At 40.4% G+C, this 26,157-nt stretch overlaps 2 protein-coding genes and 1 long non-coding RNA gene across 8 annotated transcripts in view; 2 read left to right on the top strand and 1 right to left on the bottom strand.

The window, feature by feature from the left end:
* Positions 1–1,735: 1,735 nt before the first annotated feature.
* On the top strand, positions 1,736–4,691 carry LOC146687947 (uncharacterized). The gene is made up of 3 exons (XR_014916372.1): positions 1,736–1,818; positions 3,392–3,547; positions 3,967–4,691. It is a non-coding gene; the product is annotated as an uncharacterized LOC146687947 (long non-coding RNA).
* Positions 4,692–11,723: 7,032 nt separating this feature from the next.
* Positions 11,724–13,893, bottom strand: gdf15 (Growth differentiation factor-15). Its single transcript, XM_085439835.1, has 2 exons — positions 13,455–13,893; positions 11,724–12,937 (listed from the first exon to the last, which is right to left on the bottom strand). Exons 1-2 carry the CDS (start codon positions 13,789–13,791, stop codon positions 12,162–12,164), a joined length of 1,113 nt encoding a protein of 370 aa, XP_085295961.1. The 5' UTR covers positions 13,792–13,893; the 3' UTR covers positions 11,724–12,161.
* Positions 13,894–17,430: 3,537 nt separating this feature from the next.
* Positions 17,431–26,157, top strand: part of mast3a (microtubule associated serine/threonine kinase 3a) — a 30,494-nt gene continuing 21,767 nt past the window's right edge. Inside the window, exons 1-6 of one of the 6 annotated variants that reach the window (XM_085438083.1) lie at positions 17,431–17,781; positions 19,075–19,106; positions 23,280–23,368; positions 24,111–24,183; positions 25,821–25,841; positions 26,022–26,103. In XM_085438083.1, the coding sequence (XP_085294209.1) occupies positions 17,743–17,781; positions 19,075–19,106; positions 23,280–23,368; positions 24,111–24,183; positions 25,821–25,841; positions 26,022–26,103 (336 nt within the window). In that variant the 5' untranslated portion in view covers positions 17,431–17,742. Of the gene's footprint in view, positions 17,782–19,074; positions 19,107–20,439; positions 20,927–23,279; positions 23,369–24,110; positions 24,184–25,820; positions 25,842–26,021; positions 26,104–26,157 lie in introns of those variants that run through there. The other 5 variants (XM_085438086.1, XM_085438081.1, XM_085438080.1 and 2 more) reach the window with 5 other exon arrangements.

Here is a 26,157-nt window from a genome sequence, read left to right as displayed (position 1 = left end):
TCAATGCCTTTCCATCCATTCACACACGACTGTGCAGCAACCCTGAAGATGTCATCTTTGAAACAAAGCATTAACAGGACAAAAGCTAAGAAAAGAATGAGCAGTGACTCAATTGAGAGGCCCAACAGATGTTCCAGTAGGTCTGCTTAATCATCTATTAACTCAATGAGCTCAGTATGTCCCACTTTTTAAAAAAAAGCTCGGTCTATTGATCGCAAAGCAGCATGGGCTCCTGTTTAACTGACCTTTATCCCTTTCAAGATAAAAAAAAACAAAAACCTATAAAGCACTTATTACAGCCAGTTGTGTCAAGCCAGATATCAATTTGCTCACTTTTTACCACAGGCTCTGTTAATATTTCCTTTTCACCCTAAACCTTGAGCTGTAATTATGAATTCAGGGTTTTTTTAAGCTTCTTTTAAGTTATTTTTCAAGTTACTTGAGAAATATATATATATATATTAGGGGTGCAACGATACTCGTATCGATATTGAACTGTTCGATACAGTGCTTTCGGTTCGGTACGCATATGTATCGAACAATATAAAATTTGTGATTTATTTTATCAACTTTCCTTCTGACGATGCTATCTGTGTTGAGCGCTCAGTGAATCTGCGTTCGACTGAGATCCACTGAGCACTCAACACAGACAGCATCGTCAGAAGGAAGAGCGCAGGGCAAGCTAGCGAGACTGAAGTTAAGCTCTCCTTGCAACATGGCAAATTGAACCTCCCCCACCCTCATTCAGATCTGGCGTTTGGAATTATTTTGGTTTTCATGTGACGTATGACCAGTGTTGGGTAAGTTACTTTAAATTAGTAACTTAGTTACATTACTAGTTACTTCTATCAAAAGTAACTCAGTTACTTCAAGTTACTCGTTACTTTCAGAGTAACTAGTTACTAGGGAAAGTAACTTTGGTTTTACTCAGAATTCTCTTGTTAATGTGTTGCTTCCATAACCCAGCAAGATTGCCAGTGTTCTAGCTTGCTTACTTGCCACACGTGCACTGTGCCACCTACCAATAGAAAGGAAAAAATAATGTGCACATTTCCACGAGAGAAATCCCACGCCTGATTCTATCCTAGCCTGCTTTTTACATCCAACACAAAAACTGCAGTCGTGGTGCTTTCGATTGTACTCAGAACTCGGAAATTCTGCCTTCTGAATAGGAAGATGTAGGTAACCCCAGACTGCAGATGAGCTGCATACAGAGCTGGACTGGGACAAAAAAATTGTCCCGGGCATTTTGACTAGAGACCGGCCCACCATTATAGGAAAAATCATAAAGCCTTTGAATGAAAATAAACTCTGTTGTGACAGTGATGTACACTGTTCTGATGGTATATATGTATCAATCTATCGATTGTTTGTTGTAAGACTCAGATAATTTTTTTTTTTTAAAGTGAGACATTTTAAATGAGAATAAGAAAGTATTTCCTTGTGCCCCCCTTTCCCTTTTAATGCTCTACCTGGCCCCCTGGCAACACTTTGCTAGACCCGCCCCTGCACAGTTACCAGCTGTCAGCTACACTGAAAAAAATGCAATAGGGTGGTTGTTGAATTTGCATAGAATTACTTCATATATCCAGCATGACTAATTTAAATTTCACATCTAAACATATTTTTGTCTTTTAATTTTCACATATTCTTTAAGAATATTCATTCTTTTAGAACAAATCATGTTGAAAAGAAACAAGTTAGTCATGTTTTATCCTCAAGCTCCGCCCCCTGGAAAGGAAAAATCGGCTGCTCTGTCCGCCATTTTTGTCTCTCGCTTTGGAAAATCTACTACCATCTGGAGTTTTACACTTGAAGGTAAATAAGATTTTAAAGCTAACACACCAGTGAGAAAGAGTGTAGACCGTTTATATATGTGGACTTTTACTGGGGTGTTGTTATTTTACAGGTATGTGGGCTGTTTATCGAAAACCATGAAAGGCCAATGTTAGCTAGCTCCAGTTAGCTAATGGTAACCGAAATTATGCGATAAGCAAATTAGTAATTAACATATATAATGTGAGTTAATATTGTTTGTATATTCTTTCAGTCTAAATTAACAGAGGTGTCTGTAGTAAGTGGTGGTACCTGCAGTGTCTTAACCATTAAACAAGCTAATGTAGGGCCGGGATATGACTAGTTTGTTGAAACATGTCTGCTGCCAATGTGACTGCTCACACATGGTAACATTACCAGCACATAGCCACAGCCGCTATAAACATGCTGAAAGGTCAATCTAGCTTCTGTAGTCAGCAGCTGGAAGACTCAACACAGACCCAAGATTCAGTGTAACGGTTATCTAAATGGTGTGTGTCCTGTTTGTAAGCCCAGAAAAAGAAATTAAATAAAATGACGACCTTGAGCTTCAAGCTAATGTAAGCGTAATGCTATAGCATAAAGCGACTAATGCAATGATGAGGTTGTTAAATTAGTAAAAATACAGTAAATATATCCAACATGAATCAGTTATATTTTTGGTCTAAACATAATTAAGTCTCACGCCTTTCACTTGTTTTAGAAGGATGTTCAGTCTTTTAAAACCAGTCATATCAAAATAACAGAAAATAGTTATGTTTTCTGTTGAAACCCCCCCGGGTGTGTTCTGCGAGGGAAAATTCACTGTGGCGGTCCGCCATTTTTTGTCTTTGCTTCGTTTACGTTTGGTGCTGAGCTTTACTTTGTCGAGGTAAACTGAAAACCACATGTTTGAGAGGAAACGAAGAGAACATCCATTATATGGGGAAGTTTTTCTCATGAATTGCTGTTGAGCAACATAATGGAAAAAACAAGTCATTCCTTAAGTTAACTAACGATAATGCTAGCTTAAGCTGCGGGACAATATTATGTGCATTAGCTTTTTTTCAGTGTGTGCCCAGTCACATTCGCTTGTTTTTTCTCAGTGAATACAGACTAACAAACTTGTGTCCATTTAGTTAACTGGTTGTACCTAAAATGTTTTAGTTAAACAGTTAAATATTCTCTAGCGCTGTTACGTAGAGGTGTTACAGTTAAGGTTTTAATAACATTATTTTATTTACTAGTGAAGATTTGCATATGTTATCTCACATTCTGTAAGGTAAATTTTCTGGAAAGGTCAAATTAACTAATTTAACTAAGTATTAATGAAAGACCTTGATGTGTATATGACAATAATAGATGTAGTTTCTGGGTCATTTGGCAGAACTGCAAAATGGCCAGAAGGAGGCAACTGCTGTGGTTGCAAACAGGCTTTGGGTGGTATGGAAGTAAGGGCAACTATGGAACTGCTCAGCAACATGGGACCCATAGCTAATAAATAGTAATATGACAGAAAATAACAACTTTGTGTGGATGTAACCTTGTGAGATTTGAGATTTTGACAGCATTTTTATGTGACCACTTCTCTTTTTAGATAAATGCAGAGTTTAAGCGCATTACCACCATGCCACTGCAGTCCAGATTACTCTCGCAGATAGATGTGCTATCTGACAAACTAATAAAGGTCTTCAAAAGGCGATGAGGCCAAATAGGAAGAAGACTTCAGAACATTCTGGAGCCCACGGCCCAGGTAAGAAAAAAATTAATTTGTGTATACACTTTAGGGAAAATAATAATTTTAACAAAATGCTGCTTGTCACTCTATGCCAGGAGTATGTTGAAAATCACCTGGGATTTTCACAATTTACCATGGGTGCGTTTTTTTTTTTTCTTTTACCTGCATTAGAACGATGTGTGGAGTTCATAGTTGAACACCTTTCTATGCTCTGACAGTATTCTGCTTCTTTGCATGGAGATTTCACTTCATGCATTACCTTTTTAAGCATTCTGAGGACTCAAATCACATGCTGTAATGAATCCATTTTTGTTCACCTAATGTGTTAATGTTAACATTTTTTGGAATAGTGACACGGATTAAAATAAGATTTGGTATAATGTTCTTTGACCAGTGTTCTGTTTAATTAAATTTTGGAATTCTGCATTTTCTAGGCCACAGATGAAGCCATTATCCAACGATCTAATAAGGAAACAACCATGGGAATTCACATCATAAAGTCAAGAGATGCCAATGGCAGCCTTGAGGACATCGGGATAGTCCTTGAAGGCCAGAGAGTCTGGCAGGATTTGGATAACTATACCCTAGCAGCTGCAATGCTGTTTGGACTAATGTACACTTTGAACCTCACCTACCCACTGGAAAAGTATACCTTCGAGGTATTATAGAAACTGGTTATGGAGCTCAAAAGGAACAGCCTTTCAAAGAAGGCCCAGGTTTTCAGGACCAGACTGTACGATTGAACAGTTTTCCAGTTATGATGTGGGAACAACATGTTTACCTCTTCGAATATGTACCATCCTTTCCTTTAAGCCAGCACTGGTAAAGTTGCAGTACATAGTGAAACTTATTTTTCTGGCACTTTTCAACTTGGGGCCTTTATTACTGCAGTTTTCACTTTTCAAGCCATGGCTCTTTTAAAAAAAATTCAAACTTTGAATGTCCATTTTTCTCAATGGAAATGGTGCCTTGCACCAATTTCACCAGTTTACAATTTTTTTTCCCAAGGTGCACCACTACAAACAGATTGCATCGTCTAGTATTAGTGATTGTGATGTTTAGTGATAGAAGCAAGCCAATACTAGTCAGTTTAGGTCTCTTGGTTGTGTGCCTGTGGGTTATAATGTTATTTTAAGTCTCTTCTTTGTGTCATTTTAATAATTACATTAAAAAAACTATTTTTTACATAAGCACGATGTCATAAGGCCCCACAGTGTTGAATTCAGGTTACAGCAGATAACTTTGAGGAATGTTGTGGAATGTTTTTCAAGAGATGCATTGTACAAATATGACTCATGTATATTTTGGAAGCCTGAATTGAAAGTCCATTGTTACAACTGTGTAGTATTTTCAAAAATACAGGTCATTGTTCAAAAATGTTTTGCTTATTTCTTTGATTGAAGAGAAAGTGTAGAGTACATACAGTAAGATCAGCCTTAATTTAGTTTTATTTATTGAACACTCAATTATATATTAGATTATATATTATATATTAGAAATTTGTTATAAAATAAAATAAGCTTACCATAAAATAATCTTGTCAATATAACACATAGTAGTCCAATACAATTAACACAAAAAGTTCATGTCTGATAAACAAGTGGTTTCTATAAATATTTGACCGGAATGAAAAACATAACAACAACATAACAAAGTCATGTTCGTGTTACCAGAAAAATGTGTGCAGGTATAACATAAAAAACTAAGGTTAACCAAACATAACTTAATTTCGTGCAACCGATTACAATGATTTTTTTATGTTTATCCCACTGATTATTTTTTTCAGTGTACTTAGAAAAGGATCCTGGTGTTATTTGTCTCTCAGAAACAGTTCATTTATTAAGTGTTCATTTATTAAGTATTAATAAATAAGCGCTTTTCACAGCGCTTATTTATTAAGCGATGTGAAAAGCGCTTAATAAATAAAGTTTACTTACTTACTTACTAGTTTACTTCATAACTTCCCTTCAACTCATTCATGTTAACTAAAAGGTAAACCTGTTTCTCCATCACAGCTCTGATGATTCAGTAAGGACATCTCCTGGTTTCATCTTCATGTTTCCCTCTCACCACATAACCAAACTGATATCATGACCAGCAGGTTTACAGCTGTGGCTCCAGCCAACATCAGCTGATACTAGAAATTAATAATAAATAAATTCTAACAACAGCTGATCAAGCTTAAACTGCTGCTGTTGTTTACCGAGACATCCGCTGGTTTCCTCTTTCTGGTGCAAAGTGGGCGATAAATAAATAAAAGAGAAAAGCCGATCAGCTGATCATTGATCAATTTCATGATTGAAGTAGAAACAGGAGAGGGAGGGGGAGAGGATGAGAGAAGAAGAGGCAGCTTTGCAGCAAAGACAGAATAAATCCAGCTTTGTGTCTTTTTCATTGTAGCTGAAGTCCGGGACAAAATGTTCCTTTTCACCTCAATACGAAACGCGTAATATTTTCTGAATAGAGACGATTCCGTTTTTACGGGACGGTTGGCAACTCTAATAATTAACCTTATGAACAAAATAAAGTTCAACATCAGTAACATAGCACCACCCAGCTGTATAGAAACTCATGCTAGCTAGCACGCAGTACGGAAAAAGTCAACATAACGAAAATAAACTCCACCTAAACTTGGTTCATATCTGACCCAGATGGACTGCAGGTTATAACTTCTTACCTGAAGTTCAGTTCACCTGACACTCTCGGACCAGCGGCCGCTTCGGGTCTCTCCCAGCGTGGGGGTGGCTTACTGGGCTTAAGCCCGGGTTGTTTTGTCAGAAGCCCGGGGTCTTTTGGAGTGTAATTTTTTCATAGTTAGATGCCTGGCTGACAACTGTATAAAACAAAAAGTACACATAATATTCGAAGCACATAGTGCACACTGTGGGAATTTACGACTGTGCGTGAATCCCCCCTGATATTGGTATGATCCGAGCTCAGGCACTAAGCGACTGAGCGAGGGGGCGGGGCAGCTGCTACCTGTCAGTGCGCTGTTGGAGAAACAGAGCCAGCCATACTAAGGAGAGCTTAAGTTTGACCAGGTACCAAAGAAAATCATTCGTACCGTACAAATAATGTAAATATGACGGTGCATCACGAAAGATTGATATCAAACTGATCACTTGACCAATATTACGTTACTTGCTCTTCAAGTGAATCAACAAATGGCGAAATGAAAAGCCGAACAAATGCTATTTTTTTTAGAGAGTCTTAGCTTACGTGTGTTTATTTCATATTTTCAGTTCTTACCCTCCCCGACTAAATTGGTTTCAGTTATGTACTGAAATATAAGAATGGATGTCAGAAGTAAACAGTTATCAAACACTCAGGTGAAGAAATGACACTCAGACACTTAGAGCAGTTTTAACGTGCACGGGTGAGAGCTCAAGAGAGACTCACACCCCCTGCAGCAGTTCTCTGCTTTGTGTTCCCATACAAGGTCGTTTCTTGGGTGGCGATTTCCTGTAGCTTGACAGATAATATGAAGGCAAACAGTTTCCGTTGTAGAGCAGAGAGCCAGCAATTAAAAAGTGCAGCTGGTTGAGTACAAGTTGAGTACAAACAGAAATATAAACACTCTTAGCTGATTATTATATAAAAGTAAAAGTAAAAATCCTCTGACAATGGACATTAGAGTGTTCTTTCAAAGAGAAAACTCAGGTAAATGTTATTTTATATATTATGCTTTGTATGTTGTTCAGTATATTTCTATGCAAAACAAGAGGGATTTCAGTACACAGCAGGATATTCACATTTGTAACCAGATATTTACACTTTAGGGAGAAAACATAAAACATTTTTACTGTACAACAACAATTTAGAGTAAACTGTTTGTTTTAGATAAATATTGAAATATATTTTGAATTAGTTAAATGTCAGAATAAAGAGAGACAGAGCTGTCTATTTTTTATCACTTTCATCAAATTTAGGAGTACATGTACACTAAGTTTGTTGATTAATAAGAAAACTCCAGACGATTCCATTCTGAGCTGCAGAAGCTTCTGATAGGTTAGTAGAGTCCATGTGAGTAAATTGGTGGCACAGCTATGGATGCATATAAGGCAAAACACAGAGCCTGTTTCTGTGACATGGGAACATCAAGAGATGTCAACCAAAACACCAGGAAAAGAACTGTGGAGCTCCATAAGTGTGGCTCAGTTTTGAATACAATTTGGTGCCATTTGCAATTAAGAAATACAGACAGTTTCTCTCTTTACTCTTAAAGTTAACAAATATGTTTTTTATATTTATCAATCTAAAAAAAATAAACATTTAGTCTGATTTGATGTTACAATTAAAAAAGTGTTTGTGTTTTGATCTGAAGAGTTTGTAAATATCTGGTTTCAACTGTCTATTTGATGATTGTCAGCACAAAGAGAGAGAGAGAGGAACAGAGAGGGAGATGGAGAATGAGGACAGAACAGAGGTGGAACAAGAGCAGGTGAGACACACATGTTAGTCAAATGGTTGTTTAGCAAAAGTATCACCGTATCATAGGTCCTCATGTATCTCGTACCTAGTGTTTCTTTTTAGGTTTGTTATTTTTCAAATTCTATATTTATTAAGTTATGCAGGCTTGTTTGCACAACAAGGCTAAATAATTATATAAACTTTTCTCAATCTAAATAGTGGACTTTGGTAGATTTAAAAAAATAAGTGTAGTGCAGGTCTATGATGATTTTTAGTGCTACTATCATCTAGTTCTGATTCTGGTTCTGTCTTGGTTAAATCCTAAGTAGTGCTGATTTTGAACTGTTGCAGTCCTGTTTTAATTCTGGATCAGTTCTGCGTCTGGTTGAATTGGGGTTTACTCCTCGTGTCTTGATACAGCCCCGACTTCGTTCTGCCTCGCTGCTTAATTAAAAAACTAGTTTAAGGTGTCCTGCATGTGTGATATATATTTTTCCCTATATGAAGTCATTCTTTTTTGAACAAAACTCAAAACAGAGCCAATTAATCTTTCAGTCATTTCTAAGCCCCCCCCCCCCCCCCCCCCCCCCCCCCCAAAAAAAAAAAAAAAATCCCACATGCATACTACCCTTTAGGGCTAAGCCCCGGGTGTTTCAAATGTCTGGCTCCGCCTCTGGTCTCTCCTCTTGCCTCCCTTTTCCTTCATCCACCTGCTGGCTTCCACCACTTGCTAATGTTATTGAATCTGTGGAAGCTCCGCGATAGCCACCACATGAAGTAACGAATAACGACCCTATTTAAATCCCAGTAACGAGTAACACGTTCCCGGTTTTGGCATAATAACTAGTTATCGTGCTCGTTACCACAATAATAACGTAGTTACTGTAACGCGTTACTTAATAACATGTTAGTCCCAACACTGCGTATGACCCTGAAGGTAAGCGAGTCATGGACTAAAGTAAAACAGTATGTTGGATGTGCCAGCAATGCTCAATTACATGGGTGGGAACTAGTGTGTTAGCGCAGTTAGCTCCTTAAGGTGTTGGCTGTCCAGCCCCATGCACGGGCGATCAGGGGTAGCTCGTTAAGGAGATTTGCCGTGTTGTGGCGTTAAGGTCATTTCAACGAGATTAACCTGAAAGCACTAGTGGGAACACAACGAATATGACTGCACATTTACTCTGACATCATCCTAGTGCAAAGACAAGTGGAAGCAGACAAAAACAACAAGCATGCATGCTACAAATTTACCCGAGTCATTTAGACAGCGTTAGCACATGATTCTCCTTATGGGGACCTGATATGTTTAATATGCTGCTGAGAATATAGCCCAGAAGAAGCGGATAGTATAGCTTTTATTTTGGAAAGAGCCATTTCTCTGTAATAAACTCTCTTTTCCAAAGATGAGTGATTCCTCAATCAGATACAGGGCTCGCAATATCGCTAGCCCGACATCCCGGAGCTAGCGATTTTTTCAGTCGGGCTACCAAAATCTATCTCTTCCCTGCCCGTCGGGCTATTGTAGGAAAAATATATGTCAATGCTTTTGCATTCTTTCAGAAATGTAGCTGGGTAATTATGTCATTGGCATCGGTGAGCCACTGTCAATATGTGACATATTGAAGTCGCGTTTGAATTTGCGCTTGTTTTTTTGCTTTCACTTTGCAATCGTGCGAACTGTGTATAGAGAGCGACAGTACTGATTGGTGAGTGATGATAATTTGTGCACCAATTCCTCTGACATCGTCTTATTAATCGTTAGCTTACTATGCAAACATGACAAGTGAAATCTCCCGCAGCTTAAACATGTGAGAGGTTGATCGCGCAGAGAATCGCTGAGCTTATGTGAGTGCGTGTGTAAAACCAGCAGGATATATACTTTAGTTCTGCTGAGCCAAAAAAAATCGGGCGATCGTGGCTCAAGAGTTGGGAGTTCGCCTTGTAATCGGAAGGTTGCCGGTTTGAGTCCCGGCTGGGACAGTCTCGGTCGTTGTGTCCTTGGGCAAGACACTTCACCCGTTGCCTACTGGTGGTGGTCAGAGGGCCTGGTGGCGCCAGTGTTCGGCAGCCTCGCCTCTGTCAGTGCGCCCCAGGGCAGCTGTGGCTACAATGTAGCTTACCATCACCAGTGTGTGAATGGGTGGATGACTGGATATGTAAAGCGCTTTGGGGTCCTTAGGGACTAGTAAAGCGCTATATAAATACAGGCCATTTATCATTTTTTTAAATAAGACAGGTCAGGGTGAAGAAGTGACAGCCAAAGATAAGCTTACCACAAAACGGAAAAGTTATGACAAATCAGACTATAAGGCAAAAAGAAAGTGCAGCTTTATGGTTTCATGGACAAAAGAATTTCTGTGGCTGCGATATGATGAGCTAAATAACCAGGGGTGCACATAAGTGGTGCGCATTCGCTGTCAAAATAAAAAACACGCACAAAGGTTAGGGTTAAATTTAAAAACTGTACTTTTGAGTTAAAATATATATTTATAATTTTAATAAATGACAAATTAAAAAGGCATGAACATTTTTTTTGTATGGAAAAAATATCGAACCGTGACACCAAAGTATCGAACCGAACCGTGAAGTTTGTGTATCATTGCACCCCTAATAATATATATATATATATATATATATATATATATATATATATATATATATATATATATATATATATATATATATATATATATATATATATATATATATATATATCCCTTATGTTGTTTAACAAGATGATACTAAACACAGCGCCAAGGTCATTAAGGAGACTATCTCTTCTTTACAGCCTGATTTCTCTGGCACGCCTTGACCTGACACTATCAGCCTCTTCAGGTTAGTACCTGATAGTGTTGTAACAACTCCTTCTGCCAAAAAAAAAGAAAGAAGAAGAAGTTTGGCTGCAGTTTAAAATGTAAATAAAAAACATAATCCACTGACCTCCAGATCATTAAGTTGATGGACAACATATGACTAAACGGTAGTTTTCCATAGTTTTCACTTATAGTGAATAGTGATTACATTACTTGCATGGTTATTCAATCACTTCAAACGCTTTTTGTGATATTTTGATGTTGAGACTGTCAACACCTTTGGCCTATAAAAGAAAAGAGATGATGTCTTTTTTTTAATATTATCTTTCTATTTCATCTTTTATCTTTTCTAATGTAAATACACCTCTTTGACAAGCCCTGCTCCCTTTTCTTTCATCCTGACCGCTGTGAAGACAAGCCTAGACAAAAGCCTTCAGTGAGGCAGCCCCCGCACACTTGTGTGGTGCGGGTGCCAAAGGGCGGCCCTTGCTCAGTGCTAACAGAGTGACGTCATCGTGGCTGGACCTTGTGAGCCTAAGGAGGGATTACTAGTGACTAGCTCCACTGACAAAACCCTTTGAATTTTACCCGTGAGCTATCCGAGCCAAGGCTGATTTAGAAAGCTTTTGTTGGTATTTTTTTTTTTGTATTATACTTTGTTATTTGTACGACTTGCATACTACATTATCAGTTTGACATTTTGTAGCAGGGGCATGTTTGCCCCCGTGTTGCATCAGTTCTGCTTTAAACAGGTGGCTGGGAACTGAGACACCCAGCTGCCTTACTTTCCAAATGCCAAGTGTTTTCTCCTAGGATTTCACCTTCTTCTTTTTTTCATTTCATAACTTGCCAACTGCCTTCGCTAGAAGAGAGATCTGGACTTCAGACAGGCTGGTTAAGTAGCTGCACTCTTTTACAGTGGAGGCAAGGTGTTACAGTGTGTGTTTAAAGGCTCGTAGACAAGGAAATATTGTAAGAAAACATATTTTATTATCACAACTTTAAGTGCAGCAGTTCAGCATTTGGTATTTCCATATGAACGGAAATGTATAAGACATCAACCAAAATACAAAAAAAAAGAAACTCACAGAATCAGACAATCCAGTGCAATTAAATATTAAATAGTACTAAATAATGATGTAACAAATCAAAAACAAGGCAACACAAACAGTACCATAAATAGACTTAAATAAATAACTAATAGAAAATGTTTACAAGCACAGGTATTTTTGCTTTTTAAACTAATGCATAACTCTGATTTTAAATGTAATTGCTTCGTTAATACTCATTGAAAACCTTTGTTTTTTGTGTTTTTGTGTATGTAACGCTTAAAAAAAAAAAAGACAACACACTCCAGAAAATACACTTCTTTAAATTTTGAAGAAGTGGTTGGTTGCATTTTCTCCTCAGGCACAGTAACATTTACTGACAATAAAGTCAGTGAAAGTAGTCAGTGTCAATTTTCCCCTGCTGTCGTAGTGCATGAGGACCATGGGCTCGTAGGCTGCCGGCACGCAACAGGGATGAGGTGTCCCTCCTTTGGTGATCTGGTGCAGCCGAGACTTGACCTGAGTGTGCATGCTTGCCGGCTTGTAGTTGTGGGGGCAGGTGCCGTCGCAAAAATGCATGGTGTATTCGACTGGGGCTACAACCCAGTCTGTCCAGCCGATGTCTTCGAAGGACACGGTGACTGACTTCCGGCAGCACCATCCTGGTTCAGCACAGTCATCTTCCTTGTTGGAGCGACGCTGCCTCGTCCTCTGCGCGGGGTTGGCTTGTGTGAGGTCTAATTCCAGAGAAAAGATCGGCTTGAGGGCCCCTCTGTTAGCCACCCCTACATCCACAACCAGTGGCTTCCCATTAGTCTTGAACCACTTCTCTACCTCTGGGATGATGTCCAGGTACGCATCTTGAATGTTTGAGATATTAGTTTGGGCTACAGAGTCAGTCCAGGCAGCCGGCCACACTGCTGGCTTTCCCCCATTGACTTTAATTTTAATCTCCTCCCTTGCTTCAGGCCTGACTGAAGTGAGTTTACCCAGAACCTGTCTGGAAATCTTCAGCTCTGCTCGAGCTACAGTCAAGTCATTCTGAATATTCGTATTCTTTTGGAAAACAGCTCTGTACCACCGCATGCTTGGACCTGACCGTGAACCCCTCCGAAGCGCTATAACTGGTGAAACTAAAGAAAAACACACACAAAAAACAACAAAGAAAATTAGAAACAAAGTTGTTTACATCCTTTGATCATTAGCATTGTGTCATAGAATAATTGGGAAGGGGGAAATAAAAGAGTATTGCATAAATTCTTTATGAAACTCTTGTAATTGGTTGTTATTGATAACACTAATAAAGTATCCTCAAAGTAAAGCATTGTGTATAAGGTGTGCCTGTCACGCTCATGATTTCTAAAAGCTTGCAGGAATGTGTTTGCTTTTTTACACCACAGTTTCATGACTATAGATTCTATTTTAAGCTACATCAGCCTTTATCAGGAATGTGAACTATTAGGAAAGATATTATTCGTAGTATTCATAACCACATCACTATAGCAGGTTTTGCAAGTACACAGTGTTAAACCTATACTATAATAAAGCCTCAGTCTTCTTCTTGTAATCCAACTTTCTAACCTGGCTTTTCACATCACTATTACAGCAGCTCAAGTGGGCGGCCCCGTCTAACAGAGTTCTCATCTGTACCTGGAAAGAGCACAGTGGACATGGTGGATTGCGAGTTTTCCCCCATTGGCTGGCTGGAATTTCCTCTTATCTCCCTTATTTTTCTCCTGTAGAGCTGATACATCTCCCTAAGCTCCTTTTTCGAGGCCTTTTGGGTCAGTCTGGGCTCCACGTCCATACCCAAAGAGCTGAGGATCCCTGTCTTCACAGCCTCCAGAAGCAGAACTGCCTGGCTGTCCATGCTCTCCATATCAGGTGTGTTTTCGTGGGCCTTGTGAAGCTGGCCTTCCCCTGAGGTGGAGGCGAGGAGCAGCAGCGTGCAGGTGACGAGTGGGAGAATCGTGTGGGAGATGCACATGGTGAGCCAGCCGGGTAGGTCTGATTTGTGAGAGCAGCAGCAGTCAATGGATAAGGTTTGCCTATGCTATGAACTAAATTCCTGGCATGCCTTCATTTATAGTGCTCCTGTGTTGCCACACCCCTGTTTGGTCAGGTGAGCCTGTGATGGGCTCATCCAGAGCCATATGTCATAATATGGTAGCATTTTGTGTTATGTGACAACAAGATGTCAACTATAACATCAGAAATGTAAGAAAGAAAATTTTTAATCGTTTGCAAGTTTTTTTGTTTTTATCAACACACAGAAGGAGGCGACAGCAGAAATGGGATGAAGAGATTTTGGGATAAGATTTGGTTACGTCCACCTCAGCATGATGAAGCATTTGATTTTCCAGTTATTCATTACTTTTCGCAAATAAATGATCCACACGGACCACTTCGAAGAAGTCCAACAGAGTTATGCATGTGATAGTTTAATGACCCTCACCAGTCTGTGTCTAAATGTTTCCAATGCAGCTGTGCCCAGTACAGTCAAAGGTCAAAAGCAAGTTCCAACTGATGAGAGATTCACCTAACATGTGTAAGCGGGCTGGCCATTTTCTGGCAAAGATAATAAAAAAAATAAACAAAGGGAGACAGTTTATTACGTCTATATCAAGGCTCTTAATGTTGAGCACCCTACAGAGTAAATGTCTCAAGGTTAGATAGAAGACAGATAAAAGAACAAAGAGGTAATCAATGTCAAAACAGGGAACTTTCTTAATCTGCCATGACAGCAATCATGTGGTCACACAATAGACCTAAGCTTAAATGTGTATTTTAGCACGAAATGGATCTGCATATCTGATCTCAGCCTCTTCTGTCCCCTGTGCTGAACAAGAGAGCAAAAATGCTGCAGTTTCCGTCACTGATGATTGATAGGACAGACTAAAGAAGTAAACAAATACATCATGAAGCTCTGCCAAGACCTTATCAGCACGTATAAGTCTCACTTTGGTCAGTAATAAGGGTCAGTGCACTGCCAAGCATTCTCCCCACCCTTATAATTGCAGAGATGTGTGCGAATCTGTAAACAGTGAGTCACCAAGGTGATGAAACAATCATGTGCTTTCCCGGGTGAGTTTTTGCCGGATGAAAGCGAGTGAAAGGTGTAAAGTGACTCACGCTGAACTGACACCCTGGTTTAATCTGTCATTAAATGTTTACAGTCTTCTCTGTCGGTCTTCATCTATTGTTAAGTGAGATAGGAAAAAACCCTCTGACTCATTTTGTCAGCATGACTGAGGAGTTTCAGAGTACTGACAGTGAATGTCATCTCACACACTGCCCAGACCTGATGCAAAGTGTCATCAGACAAGACTAAAATGATGTAAAAGTATGTGTGTCCTTCTGTGTGATATATATATATATACACACACATATGTGTCTGATGACACGTTGCATCACGTCTGGGCATCAGGTTCGAGCTGTGAGTGCATATGATGAAATTCACTCTCAGTACGATATACAGCTGTTTTATATAGCTACATATATATATAGATACATAATATGTATTTTTATATGTTTTACAAACCCTCCAGGCACAGAAACGTTCAATTCAGCAGTCATTTCGATTGAACTGCACCCATGTCATACGTGTTTTTGTTTGAAAAAGTTTTCAGAAACAACGTGACAGTGGATCATATAGATAGATAGATTTTAATTTAAAAAATAAATAAATCATGTTAATATTTCATTGACACGATTTATGACATTAATAATAATAATGGATTGGATTTATATAGCGCTTTTCAAGGCACCCAAAGCGCTTTACAATGCCACTATTCATTCACTCTCGCATTCACACAACCTTAGCTTGCCTTCCACAGCTTGTAGCCACAGCTGCACTGGGGCAGACTGACAGAGGCGAGGCTGGATATCGCGCCATCGGCCCCTTTGGCCGTAAAGTAGGGTAAAGTGTCTTGCCCAAGGACACAACGACCAGGACAGAGAGGGATCGAACTGGCAACCTTGCCCAGGGATCGAACCGGCAACCTTCCGGTTACAGATACGCTTCCTCAACCCCCTGAGCGACGGTTGCCTAACAATCATATCTGTAACTGAAACCATTCCCATAAGATAACGAGGTGACGTTTTCAAGTTCAGACAGCTTGCGCATTGACTTATTGCACCGTGGCGCCCCCTCGTGATCGTAAAGCTACACTACAGAATTTAATTAGCTAAGTGAGGCTGGATTTGGTCAGGAGAAGGACGCAATTTTTAGCATAAACCTGAACCCAAGGTTGAGACAGACCAATAATACAGAAATGCTTTCTGTTCCAGATGTGAAATATTTTCTATATCTAACATGTCTGTGATTTCATCTCTAAACTGAGAAGTAACTACCAAACTTCACAATTGTACGGGGAGTTTTATCTCTTCCTCTTTACCTTTCCTTTTCAGTGAACAAAAATAAACTTAGACTGAGTAAAAAGAGACACGGACGACTGGTGCGGTAGTAAAAAGATGACTTCAGCGGAGCTCCAAACGCTTTCACGGTCAGTCTTGACAACAGGCCGATGCACAAGAGGGATTCTGTCTGTTTCCAGTTAAATTAGATTCAAAGAAAAATGAATCAGGTGAATACAACAGCAGGCCGAGCGTCACAGGGGGAATCCACCCATCTTCAGTGTCTCATGGTTGGAAATCACTTCCTTGTAGGATTATGGTGTGCTTGGGCTGTAGTCTTGTTTGCCGAAGAGAACAGATTTAAAGAAAGGCAAACAGAAAACCCAAACACATTACTGTTTGTCTGTGATCACCATGGCTGACTGGCCGCAGAGGTTTGAAGTCAAAGACCTATACAGAGAACATGAGGAAACAATTAATTCAAAGGTCTAATGCTTTAAATCTGCCACAAAAAGTCTGAAACACTTTTCACTTTTCATAAAAAGCTGTTTCGAACAAATATGAAAAAATGTGGATATGTTTTAGTCAAGTGTTTCACACCTTCCCTCCGTAAAGCAGTCACACAAAGACAAAACAACACACCGTAGTGTGATAAACTGAGTCACTGTATTCAGTCGCTCAGCTGAAAAAACCCAAAACTTTATTCTGACACAGTAAGTTTCCACTTTAGCTGTTTCAAATCAACAGTGAATTTCACGGGAGAACAAGGAAGGGTTCACATCCCCTCCCCTTATGTAAACTCACGTGTTACATCACAGGAGAAGAGATCGACCATTGTTTTATGAAAAAAACAAAAAAAACAAACCCCAAAACAAAAACATCATAGTGTCACTGCGTGACAGGCACAGATCAGTCCCCGCTGTTCAGCTTGACTTGGGAGCTCGGTTGTTGCGCATCCTCTCACTGTTAAAGCATGATTCCTCCAGGCACAAGCTGTTATTTGGCATGATGGGTTTTTTTTTTCTTTTTTCACAAGCTCACGAGAAACATCCTGCGTGGATGGCAGCATGCGGAAATGAATGGAGTGCGAGTGTTTCATGGGAATTTTGGTGGCAATGAAGAAAGGTGTCTGTTTCACACCTGTGTTGAATATTCATGAATTGGTTTTTTTTGTTTTGTTTTGTTTTATTTATGGGGGTGGGAGGTCTTGGGTTCTTAGGGGTTAAAAAAAGGCCATTTAGCTACAGACAGTAAGGCGGTCAGCTTTTTGACAACTAGATGATAGAACGTCGATAAGAAGGTCAAAGCGCCAACCCCTCTCTTCATTAATAAGGTTAACACGCTGCATCTCTTCCTGGTCAGGTGATCAGCTGACTGGAGGACTGGTGGTGGCCACCTTTTGTGGTAGGTCGTGCATGGGAGGAGAAGGGGGAGGAGTAGGAGGAGGTGTTGATGGTGGTGCAGTAGAAGCAGCAACAGCAGGAGGGAGGAGGAGTGTATCCAACGCTCCCGGGGAGAGAACGGAGCGCAGGAATGGGCTGACTGACCGGGGATCCGCCGTGTGCTTTCGTTGTCTTCAGTGATGGATGAGCCGAATATCCTGAGACGCCGCGGTCTACAGGTAAACGGAGGCTGGCTGTCATGACAGCGCGCGGTTGTGGTTGTTTCTAGGGAAACGAGATTAGCTCAAAGTGATGAGCCATTTGCCGACGATGCAAGGCATTGATGTCAGCGTGGCTTATGTGGCGTCAGCTTATTTTTCATTTAAAAAAAACCCCCAAAACTTTCACCGTTGCTCTTTAGATCTGTGCTTTATTGATTAGATTATGTGGCATCGTTAGAAAATATTATGTGCACTGAGCATCTACCCCATGCCCTGTGGGCATCCTTTCAGAAAAGGTGGAGTCCCACGAACCGCAGCAACGGGGACACATAATAAATTTTATGAATGTAAGGTGTGTATATCAGACCTGACCTCACTACTACTTAGCTATGTGTTTATTTTGGAGCTCTTTCTGTGTGCTTTGGACAATCTGGTTGCCTTGGTGATCTGGAGCACAAAAGCCAATGGTTCCTGGAAGACTGTCAGAAACATCTTCTCCTGGGTGCCATGTTCATTTGAGATGTTCACAGAATAATTAAGTGTTTGTTTTTGCTCCATTAATGTCTGTATTTTCTGAATTCATTTAGTAGGCAAAGCTGCATTGTTTCCACCCAGGGTCTGTTGAGGCGGTAACACTGATCATCAGTCCAAACTGGGTGTTCCCATTCCCTTGTCTCTGTTTATAGTAACTAGCCTTTTCCCACCTTGCATTCATTGAATTTCGATGGAGTGGAGCGATGCAGTTACAATGAAAATAACGGTCATGGTGGAAATGCTGTTTCAGTGCACAGTTCTCCCTTTTTTAAAACCATCTTCATAGTCACTTTCTCAATTTTCAGACCACTGGAGGTAATGAAACAAGTGCAGGTAGTCTCAAATTCTGTGCACAGACTCTCGCAGTGTGACATGGTGCCACCCTTCAAATCCTGACTGGCAAGAGCAGTTTTACAGTCCTCTTAGCTGAAACTCACGGACCGAGGATTTGCAATTAAATGGCTACAAGGCCCACTTGTCATCGCCAGAAACTAGGCCATTCAGCAGCTAATGATATTTACATAGTGCCGATGAAAAAATAAACAGGAGTGACACAGAACAAGGCCACCAGGAAAAACTGCAGCGTTATTATTAGCACCTTGTGACTGTAAGCATGAAATGTAATTCATAGCAGTGTATTCAAAATGATAGGTGTCCTCCTTGACAGCAAAAGAAGACCTTTAAGATGATGCCAGTGATTTCAGAGCAAAGGTGGAAGATGTCCCCACCACCACCATCACATTTTTCTTAATTCAACCTTTCCCTCTTCTCTTATAGAAAGAACTGAGTCTTCCTCGTAGGGGAAATCTGTAAGTATGTCATCTGGGCAATTCTGTGCATCTTTCGCTCTTTGTCCCCCTTTGCACCTTTTTTTGTGCCTCAAACCAGGCCAGTCAGTTGTCTGTCACATGTGGGCTTTATTGTGCATGCATGCTGCTTTTCCTGACGGTAAACATTTACTTCTTCACATCCTGAAGTGCAGGAACTTCTTAAAGCACCTAAGAAATTTGGCTGAAAGATAGAGCAGGCTCACTGCCCAAGACTGGTTTTATGTAAATGTTAGGAGGGGGAAAACAGAGGAAGAGAGTGGGAGACATTGTAGGTCTCAGTGTGAGAGAATAAATTAAGCCGCTTCTTCTTTTACTGAAAGAACCCAGGCTTTGAATCTGCTTTTGTATTTAGTGCTAGAGTTGATTTAACATCCTAGTGCCTATATCATTGTATATTATTAGCTGAACTGAGCGAGCAAGCTGAGGAAGATCTAACAGGTAACTGCTTAGTTGTGACTGTTTATTTATTTTTTTGCCAAATGTTTAGCCTGCACAAAATTCCTACGTTATTAGATCATCGTTACAGCTCATTTCAGACATTAGGAGTAGAACAGCAGTGATACATTGGAGTGCATGAAGAAAGTTACCTGAGAATTTGTTGCCAAACAGAAGCCGTTCTGGTTAAAAATAAATAAATAAATACATGTGACTCCAACTTGTCCAGGGACTTTCCCTGGAATGGGCTAGAGCTGAAGCCAAGATAGTTTCAATAGCTGGGAATGAAAGGAAATATCAGAATCACTGAATAATATGTATTCATCTCAGCTGACAGTTTCAAAGATCTTTAGAAGCTACATGTGTTTGTGCTGCTTACCTACACTTGTCCCACTGCCAGTATAGTGTTGTGAGACAAAGTTATGTTTGTGCAATAAAATCCTTTGTATCCCATTGTCTCTGATATCTGTTGGCCAAGTCAGGTGATTTCATTAAGGCTTTTCTGTCTTCTAATATACATATTTATCACAGTTAATACCTGTATTTTAAAACGTAAGAAAAAAGACTTAAACTCTCCGAACCATTGTTTTATATAGGCTTTGAAATCAATAAAAGTCGCGAGCATCCCTATAATCTCTATTGAAAAAATGTTACCTTCAAGACTATCGGACGCTCTGAAAATAGTCTTTCTAATTTTGATATAACTTCTTGTCAAATGTTATATTTATTGTTTCTATTAAAAAAATAAAAGAGAAGAATTAAAAAGAACAGGGAAAAAAAGATTTATCGTTGAAAATCTTAGATTTTTGTACCGGATGGATTATTTGTGTCATAGCGTTTTAAACCAGTATTTCCGACAGGACATGAAAGCATCAGAAATCCCTCCTCCTGCTGGCGCGCGGCGATGCGGCTGCGCGTTGCGGCAGAGACGTTGCTGTGGTTGAAAGTTTCTGTCTCCAGAATAACGCTTTACGTTTTGTCGAAGCTAGTTATCGGTCGATAATGTTGCACCTCGTGGGAGACAGGCTGTCTCGAAAATTTTACTGATGACATTGAAAAGGAGCAGCGTGACCATGGCCGTCGCAGTTGCTAGCACCGCCGAGCTGCCCTGCCCGGGGTCTGGGGTCAGTCTGTATCGAAGAAGCAGAAAGGAGTTTGTGCCTTTGGAGTCGACGTACTAGCCTAAATCGACAGGGGAGACTGTTTACCGCGATGCCCCCTCTTTAACGACAGTATACTAATTCTCATATCGGATCGGATTTAGCGGTCACCTCCAACATGTCTGATCAAAACTACTACTGGACCGTGCTGCCGAGCTACAAAACTAGTTTTGTGACCGGGGCCATGATGAAAAGATCGAAAAGGTAACAAAACCTAAAGCCTGTTTCTAACTAGAAAATTATCCTTGAAAATGGAGACGAATGTTAATTAGCCTCGACCAAACTGCTGCAAAACGTCTGGGGGGGGTTGTATGTTTGTCATCGGCTGTGCCGTTCAGTCTCTGAGAAACAGCAATTTGTTGAACGTCGTAATTTCGAGCTATTTGATTCAAGGCGCTTAATGGCAACCTCCAGACTGTCTGCTAATATAGCCGCTTCACAGCTCAGACATCTGATCCCTCCGGAGGGTCTGTGATAGCCCCTCAGCATTGCACTGTATGTGTCGGTTACATCCGCCCTAGTTTTTGTTTCCGACAGAGAAACGTGGCCATTGTAGACTGTTGTGTGTATGTGTGCGGGCAGGCTGCATTGTCTGCTGCCAGCTGTCGCATAAAGCGACACCAGGGCCCACTGCTGATCGGTGCACTGATGCGGTTAGTGGGACAGTAGTGTTGTAAACGTGCTTTCATCAATCAGATAAATCCAGTCAGCTCTTAAGGTGTCTTAGCCCTTAATGCACTCAATATGTCTTTGGCAGTCAGTGAGTTCATAGTGATCTTAAATTGTCGCGTCTCTACCTCTCACCTCTTTGTCATAATCTGAACACATAATTGTTGGTTTGCTGGCACAATTTGCCTTTGTTACAGTGGTGTAAACCGCAAGAGCTGCAGTTTATATTGCAGGATTTAAAAATGTAAATGTACTGCTATTGAGTGAAGCTTCAGAAGAAGAAGCCATTAGCACGCTGAAACATAGGCTATCTGTGGAATGTCAAACTATCCACTCTTTCCATGTAGTTGGGGGGTCATGCATCAATCAGTGATGTGGCCGATCCACCACAGTGAGCTGATGAAATTGGCTTCAGTTAACAAATGCAGCAGACATAGTTAACACGCAGGACTGTTTCAGTGGCCTACATTCATCATGTTTCATGTCTTCCTGCAAGATCCATACAAACCATTATTGTTAGTCCCAAATATCAGTCGTCTTATGACTGCTAGCTGTTGATGAAGCGCTCACGTGGTGTGCCAGTGTGATACAGTGGTGCTCTCATATCTTTCGGCACAGGTTCTGGAGTGTTTTTGCTGATGTTTATTTTTTTTAACAGGAGCAAAAAAGCGAACCTTCACAGTGTTTCTGTGGTTGGAGGTGTACTGTATACACTTTGAAGCCCAACTCTTGGCACACGTTGACCCTCTCATCCTTCTGTTTCTGTGGCACTTTGAGTCTTTATGGGTTGAGGGGCCATATAGTTTGTGAATCTGCCTTTGCACCGACCCAGAAATGTCAGGCTTTGTTGTCGTCTCAGCCCCTCAATTATTTTAGGTCACTGCCAGAAGGAAAGGGAGACAGGATCTACTTTACCGACATGAAACAGAAAGCATTGAGATCACAAACGGGGGGGAACAAAGAAAACTGAAAAGAAGCCAAAACTGTAATCTTAATGAAAACATGGAGTTAACACCTGCGTGCAGAAACCTGCAGGCACCAAATACAAACATACAGGAAATGGACAAAATAACACTGGTACTCTAAAGTAATGTTATACTTGGACTGGTAAGCCAAAAAGGCATTAGGTTGTTTGCTTTACTCCAAAAGCTGCATCAAAAGAGCATTTTAAACTCTACAAATATATGCAAATTAGAAGAAACACTGTTTGTAAATTGAAACCAAAAAACCGATCAGGACAAACAACACAGACCAGCTTCAAAAATACCAGCAGAAGTGAAACAACACTTCACAGCTCACAAAGACCGAAGTACAAACATGTGGACGGTGTGTCATGGCCTGCTCAATTATATCAGGGGTCACTTGGACCATTTTATTTATTTCCATCATGATAAAACAGCTTTCCAAAGTTCTTATTGTCTAATCAGGCTCTGCCAGTGGTACTGATAAGTAATATATTTCCCTTATCTCACATGACAATACTCTCAGACGTCATTGGATCGTACTACACTGCTCAATCCAGACTTCACATTATTTACTGATTAGAAGTGGCTAAAAGAAAAACAAAAAGTTTAATTCCTCTAAATATTAGAGCAGGTAATGTGTAGTTAGCGCTGATGCATAAGAAAGAAGTTGCACTCAAGTTGGTTTGTTTATATATTTACATGCCAACATGTTTGTAGTCATGCATGCTTTGTATGTATATACATAATTACAGTGGCATTACTATTGTCAGCACATCAAAAAAATATGAATTCAGAGGCTGATCGAGTTTGATTTTTTTTTTTTCCCCACAGATTGATAAACAAAGTGTGCTTGGATCATGTTTGTTACAACACTGCATAAAACAGATGATCACTCTCTTCTGTTTGCTGTTTTCCACTCACAGTTCCCGTAACAACAAGAGAAGGAGTTTGGCGGTCGGGACCCCATCGCCCACGCTGTCACGACCGCTTTCACCTCTCCCACTCGCCACAGGTACTTGTGTTTCGGTTTTACCCATTTGTCTGCTCGCCTCAGTGCAGGGTTTATTGGATTGGCTCATCAGAATTCCTGCATTTAGCCACCGCTGATTGCGTGTGAAGCAGAGAAGTTACAGAGAGTGGAATGTTGAGGAGAGCACAGGATTGCCTGTCTCATGTAGGATCATCAGTCTCAAGTTTTTTTTGATGCTGTATGTCATGAAGCAATCGCTAGTTTACCTCTGGTGCTTTGTTTTATTTCCTTCTTTCTCATAATGTGCCCACAGTAGAGTGTAAAAGCCATACAATGCTTTTCCTTGTGATCATTTTTAATGTAGTCCCTTCTAGGCTTCCTCATCATTTGATCTCTCCACTTAAAAAGTGTCATTCCGTGTATCCCCCTTTTTTGTGACTTGTCCTCAGGGACAGTGGAAGTCCTTTAATTACCTTTTTAGCAGTATGCAATATGGTGTGATTGTACCAAATACCCCCTGCTGTCTGTTGACACAATCCTTCTTTGATTAGGACAGGACAGGAAGGGCCCTAGATAACTTTGTGTGTATGCATCACTGTCATTAAAATATTTGATTGTTTCAGTTTGAACTTGTAAAGGAAAACCATCTGCAAAGTTGACCGTTGCACACTGATAGTGTAAAACATTAGGAAGCCAGTCCAGTTATTCTGCATTTAGTAATATGCTTGGATTCCTTCAGCTTCCTCTCAATTTTCAAAAATTTTGTTTTGTTTTGTTTCCTCAGCTGGTAGCAGTCCTTCAGAAAGCCCCAGAAATGTCTCTGCTAGCTCTTCTGCCAATTTCCAGTTTGCCCGCAGGTAAGAATTAAATGAAATGCTTTTTAATATAGTCTTGGTTTAAACCAGGCACATTATTGCAGTAGTTTCTTTTCCGTAGTAATATCAAGTGGAAAATGACTAAAACAGACATATTGCAATGAAAAGTACTTTAATGGAGTGAAATGGCAGCAAATTAGATTAAAAAAAAAAAAGAGAGATATGTAGTCAGTGAAAGTTTATTTTTATTCTTGGCCCGCTTTGACTAAAAATTAAATCAGAAAAAATAACCAAGGGATCTTTGGTTCGGTGGAAACTGTGTGCACGCAAACTGAACATGCACTGGCTTGTTCCCTTTGCCCCTCAAATCGAGGCAGTGGAGAACCATGTCTGACCAGCTGAAAGCCCCCAGGGTCACTCACTTACTGGACGTGGGTCTTGGCATTTGTCAACCCAATTAAGGAGGCGAGTTGGTGCGCGCACTCATTACTCAGGGCTGCTGTGATAATGGAAGAAAACTGCAGAGCTTGCCTTCTCATCACGCGTGCCGTTTATAGACTCGCTGGGATTTAGAGGAACATTAGCTGCAACCAGCTTCCTCAGTCAGCAGCGGAAAATAGTGTGGTAGCCTGTCTCTAAGAAGACTTTAGTAAGGAGCAGCAACATGTATACTTGAATGTAGGATTTTCAAGAACACTGTAGTTTAAATGTATGTGATGACCGACTGTCCCAAATGTCATGAGTTAAGCTGCAGTGCAGTATGCCATATTGCACCATAGAGCTCAGGGATGCAGAGGGGAAGTCTTCTTAGAGGACTGCCTTGTGCAGCTCATCTAAATTTATTGACATTTTTAAGCTGCCAGAGTGTAGACAGATGCTGTGACTGCACTTTTGACAGCTCCACTGGGTTTATTTGTTATTCACAAAAGCTTCGTAGCTCTGCTTTTGGTGCAGTTATTTTTTTCATGTGAACGTGGAGTAGCCTTGAAGAGTAAGGACGACCAGTGCTCTGGTCCACTCTGATTTATTTATTTTGTTCCTTTCACAACTAAGCCATTGATTCCAGTATTGATTTGAAACCTTTGCCTTTATTAGTGGCTTCTTACAGCAACATGATACAACATGTTGTACATATCAGATAGGGATAGATAAGAAACCATACATGTAACACAGCTCACTAACCCTCAGATCCCTTCATTTTCACTGTCACCTCTAATTTAGCTACATGTCCCCAAGAGCTGGTTTCTCAGAGAAACTGCATTCGACCATCTTTTGTTGCCACAGATTGACTCCGTGAAGGAAACTGGGCCACTTCCTCAGAGTGTATTGGATGGAAAACTATTGGGACAGTGGAGATTTATTTATTTATTTATTTGGTAGAGAAAGGTTTAGGTTTTCTGCAGTGTTAATGAGTGCATTGTGTGTCTGTGTGCATAGTGAGAAACTGTCTGTAGGCCTCAATGCTGCAGTATGATAGCAGCTTGGCAGGTGTTCAGAAACAGCAAACAGCCACTGGCGGGGAGTTCTGTCAGACTAACAGGACTGTGACTTTGACAGGCAGACTTAATCTGTCACTGTCATTAAACAGTGTTTATTTTCTCTCTCACTTCATGCCTCCATTCGCCCCTTCTTTCTATCTGCATCTCTCGCCTCCATTCCCTTTTTTTGCATCTGCGTAGTCAACTGGCCCGGACTGAAAGGTAAGAAAATAACTAATTGCTGTTTCTTCTTCTTGCAAAGACTCAAACATCAAATGTTGTCTGTTGGCCTTTTTAGGCTTTGAAGATTGGAATGAGTCAACAGGATGTAAAGTTTTTCATATGAGCCTCCACTGAGCAGCTTGTTATTTATGTGTGCTTGTTTGTGTGTGTGTTTTTTAGCAGGGCAGACGGACGAAGGTGGTCGGTGGCATCTGTTCCCTCCTCTGGATACTGCACAAACGCACCAAGTTCATCAGTATCTGTAAGCGGAGAAGTATCTCTTACTGTCTGTCACCTCTTTCCATCATCACACATT

This window comes from Copadichromis virginalis, linkage group LG18 (genome assembly GCF_057382275.1).
Source record: "Copadichromis virginalis isolate Kocher_CV1m ecotype Utaka linkage group LG18, C_Virginalis_male_GT1.1, whole genome shotgun sequence".
Taxonomy (NCBI): domain Eukaryota; kingdom Metazoa; phylum Chordata; class Actinopteri; order Cichliformes; family Cichlidae; genus Copadichromis; species Copadichromis virginalis.
The sequence above is the reverse complement of the archived record's forward strand: the minus strand, read 5'-3'. Positions and strand labels throughout refer to the sequence as shown.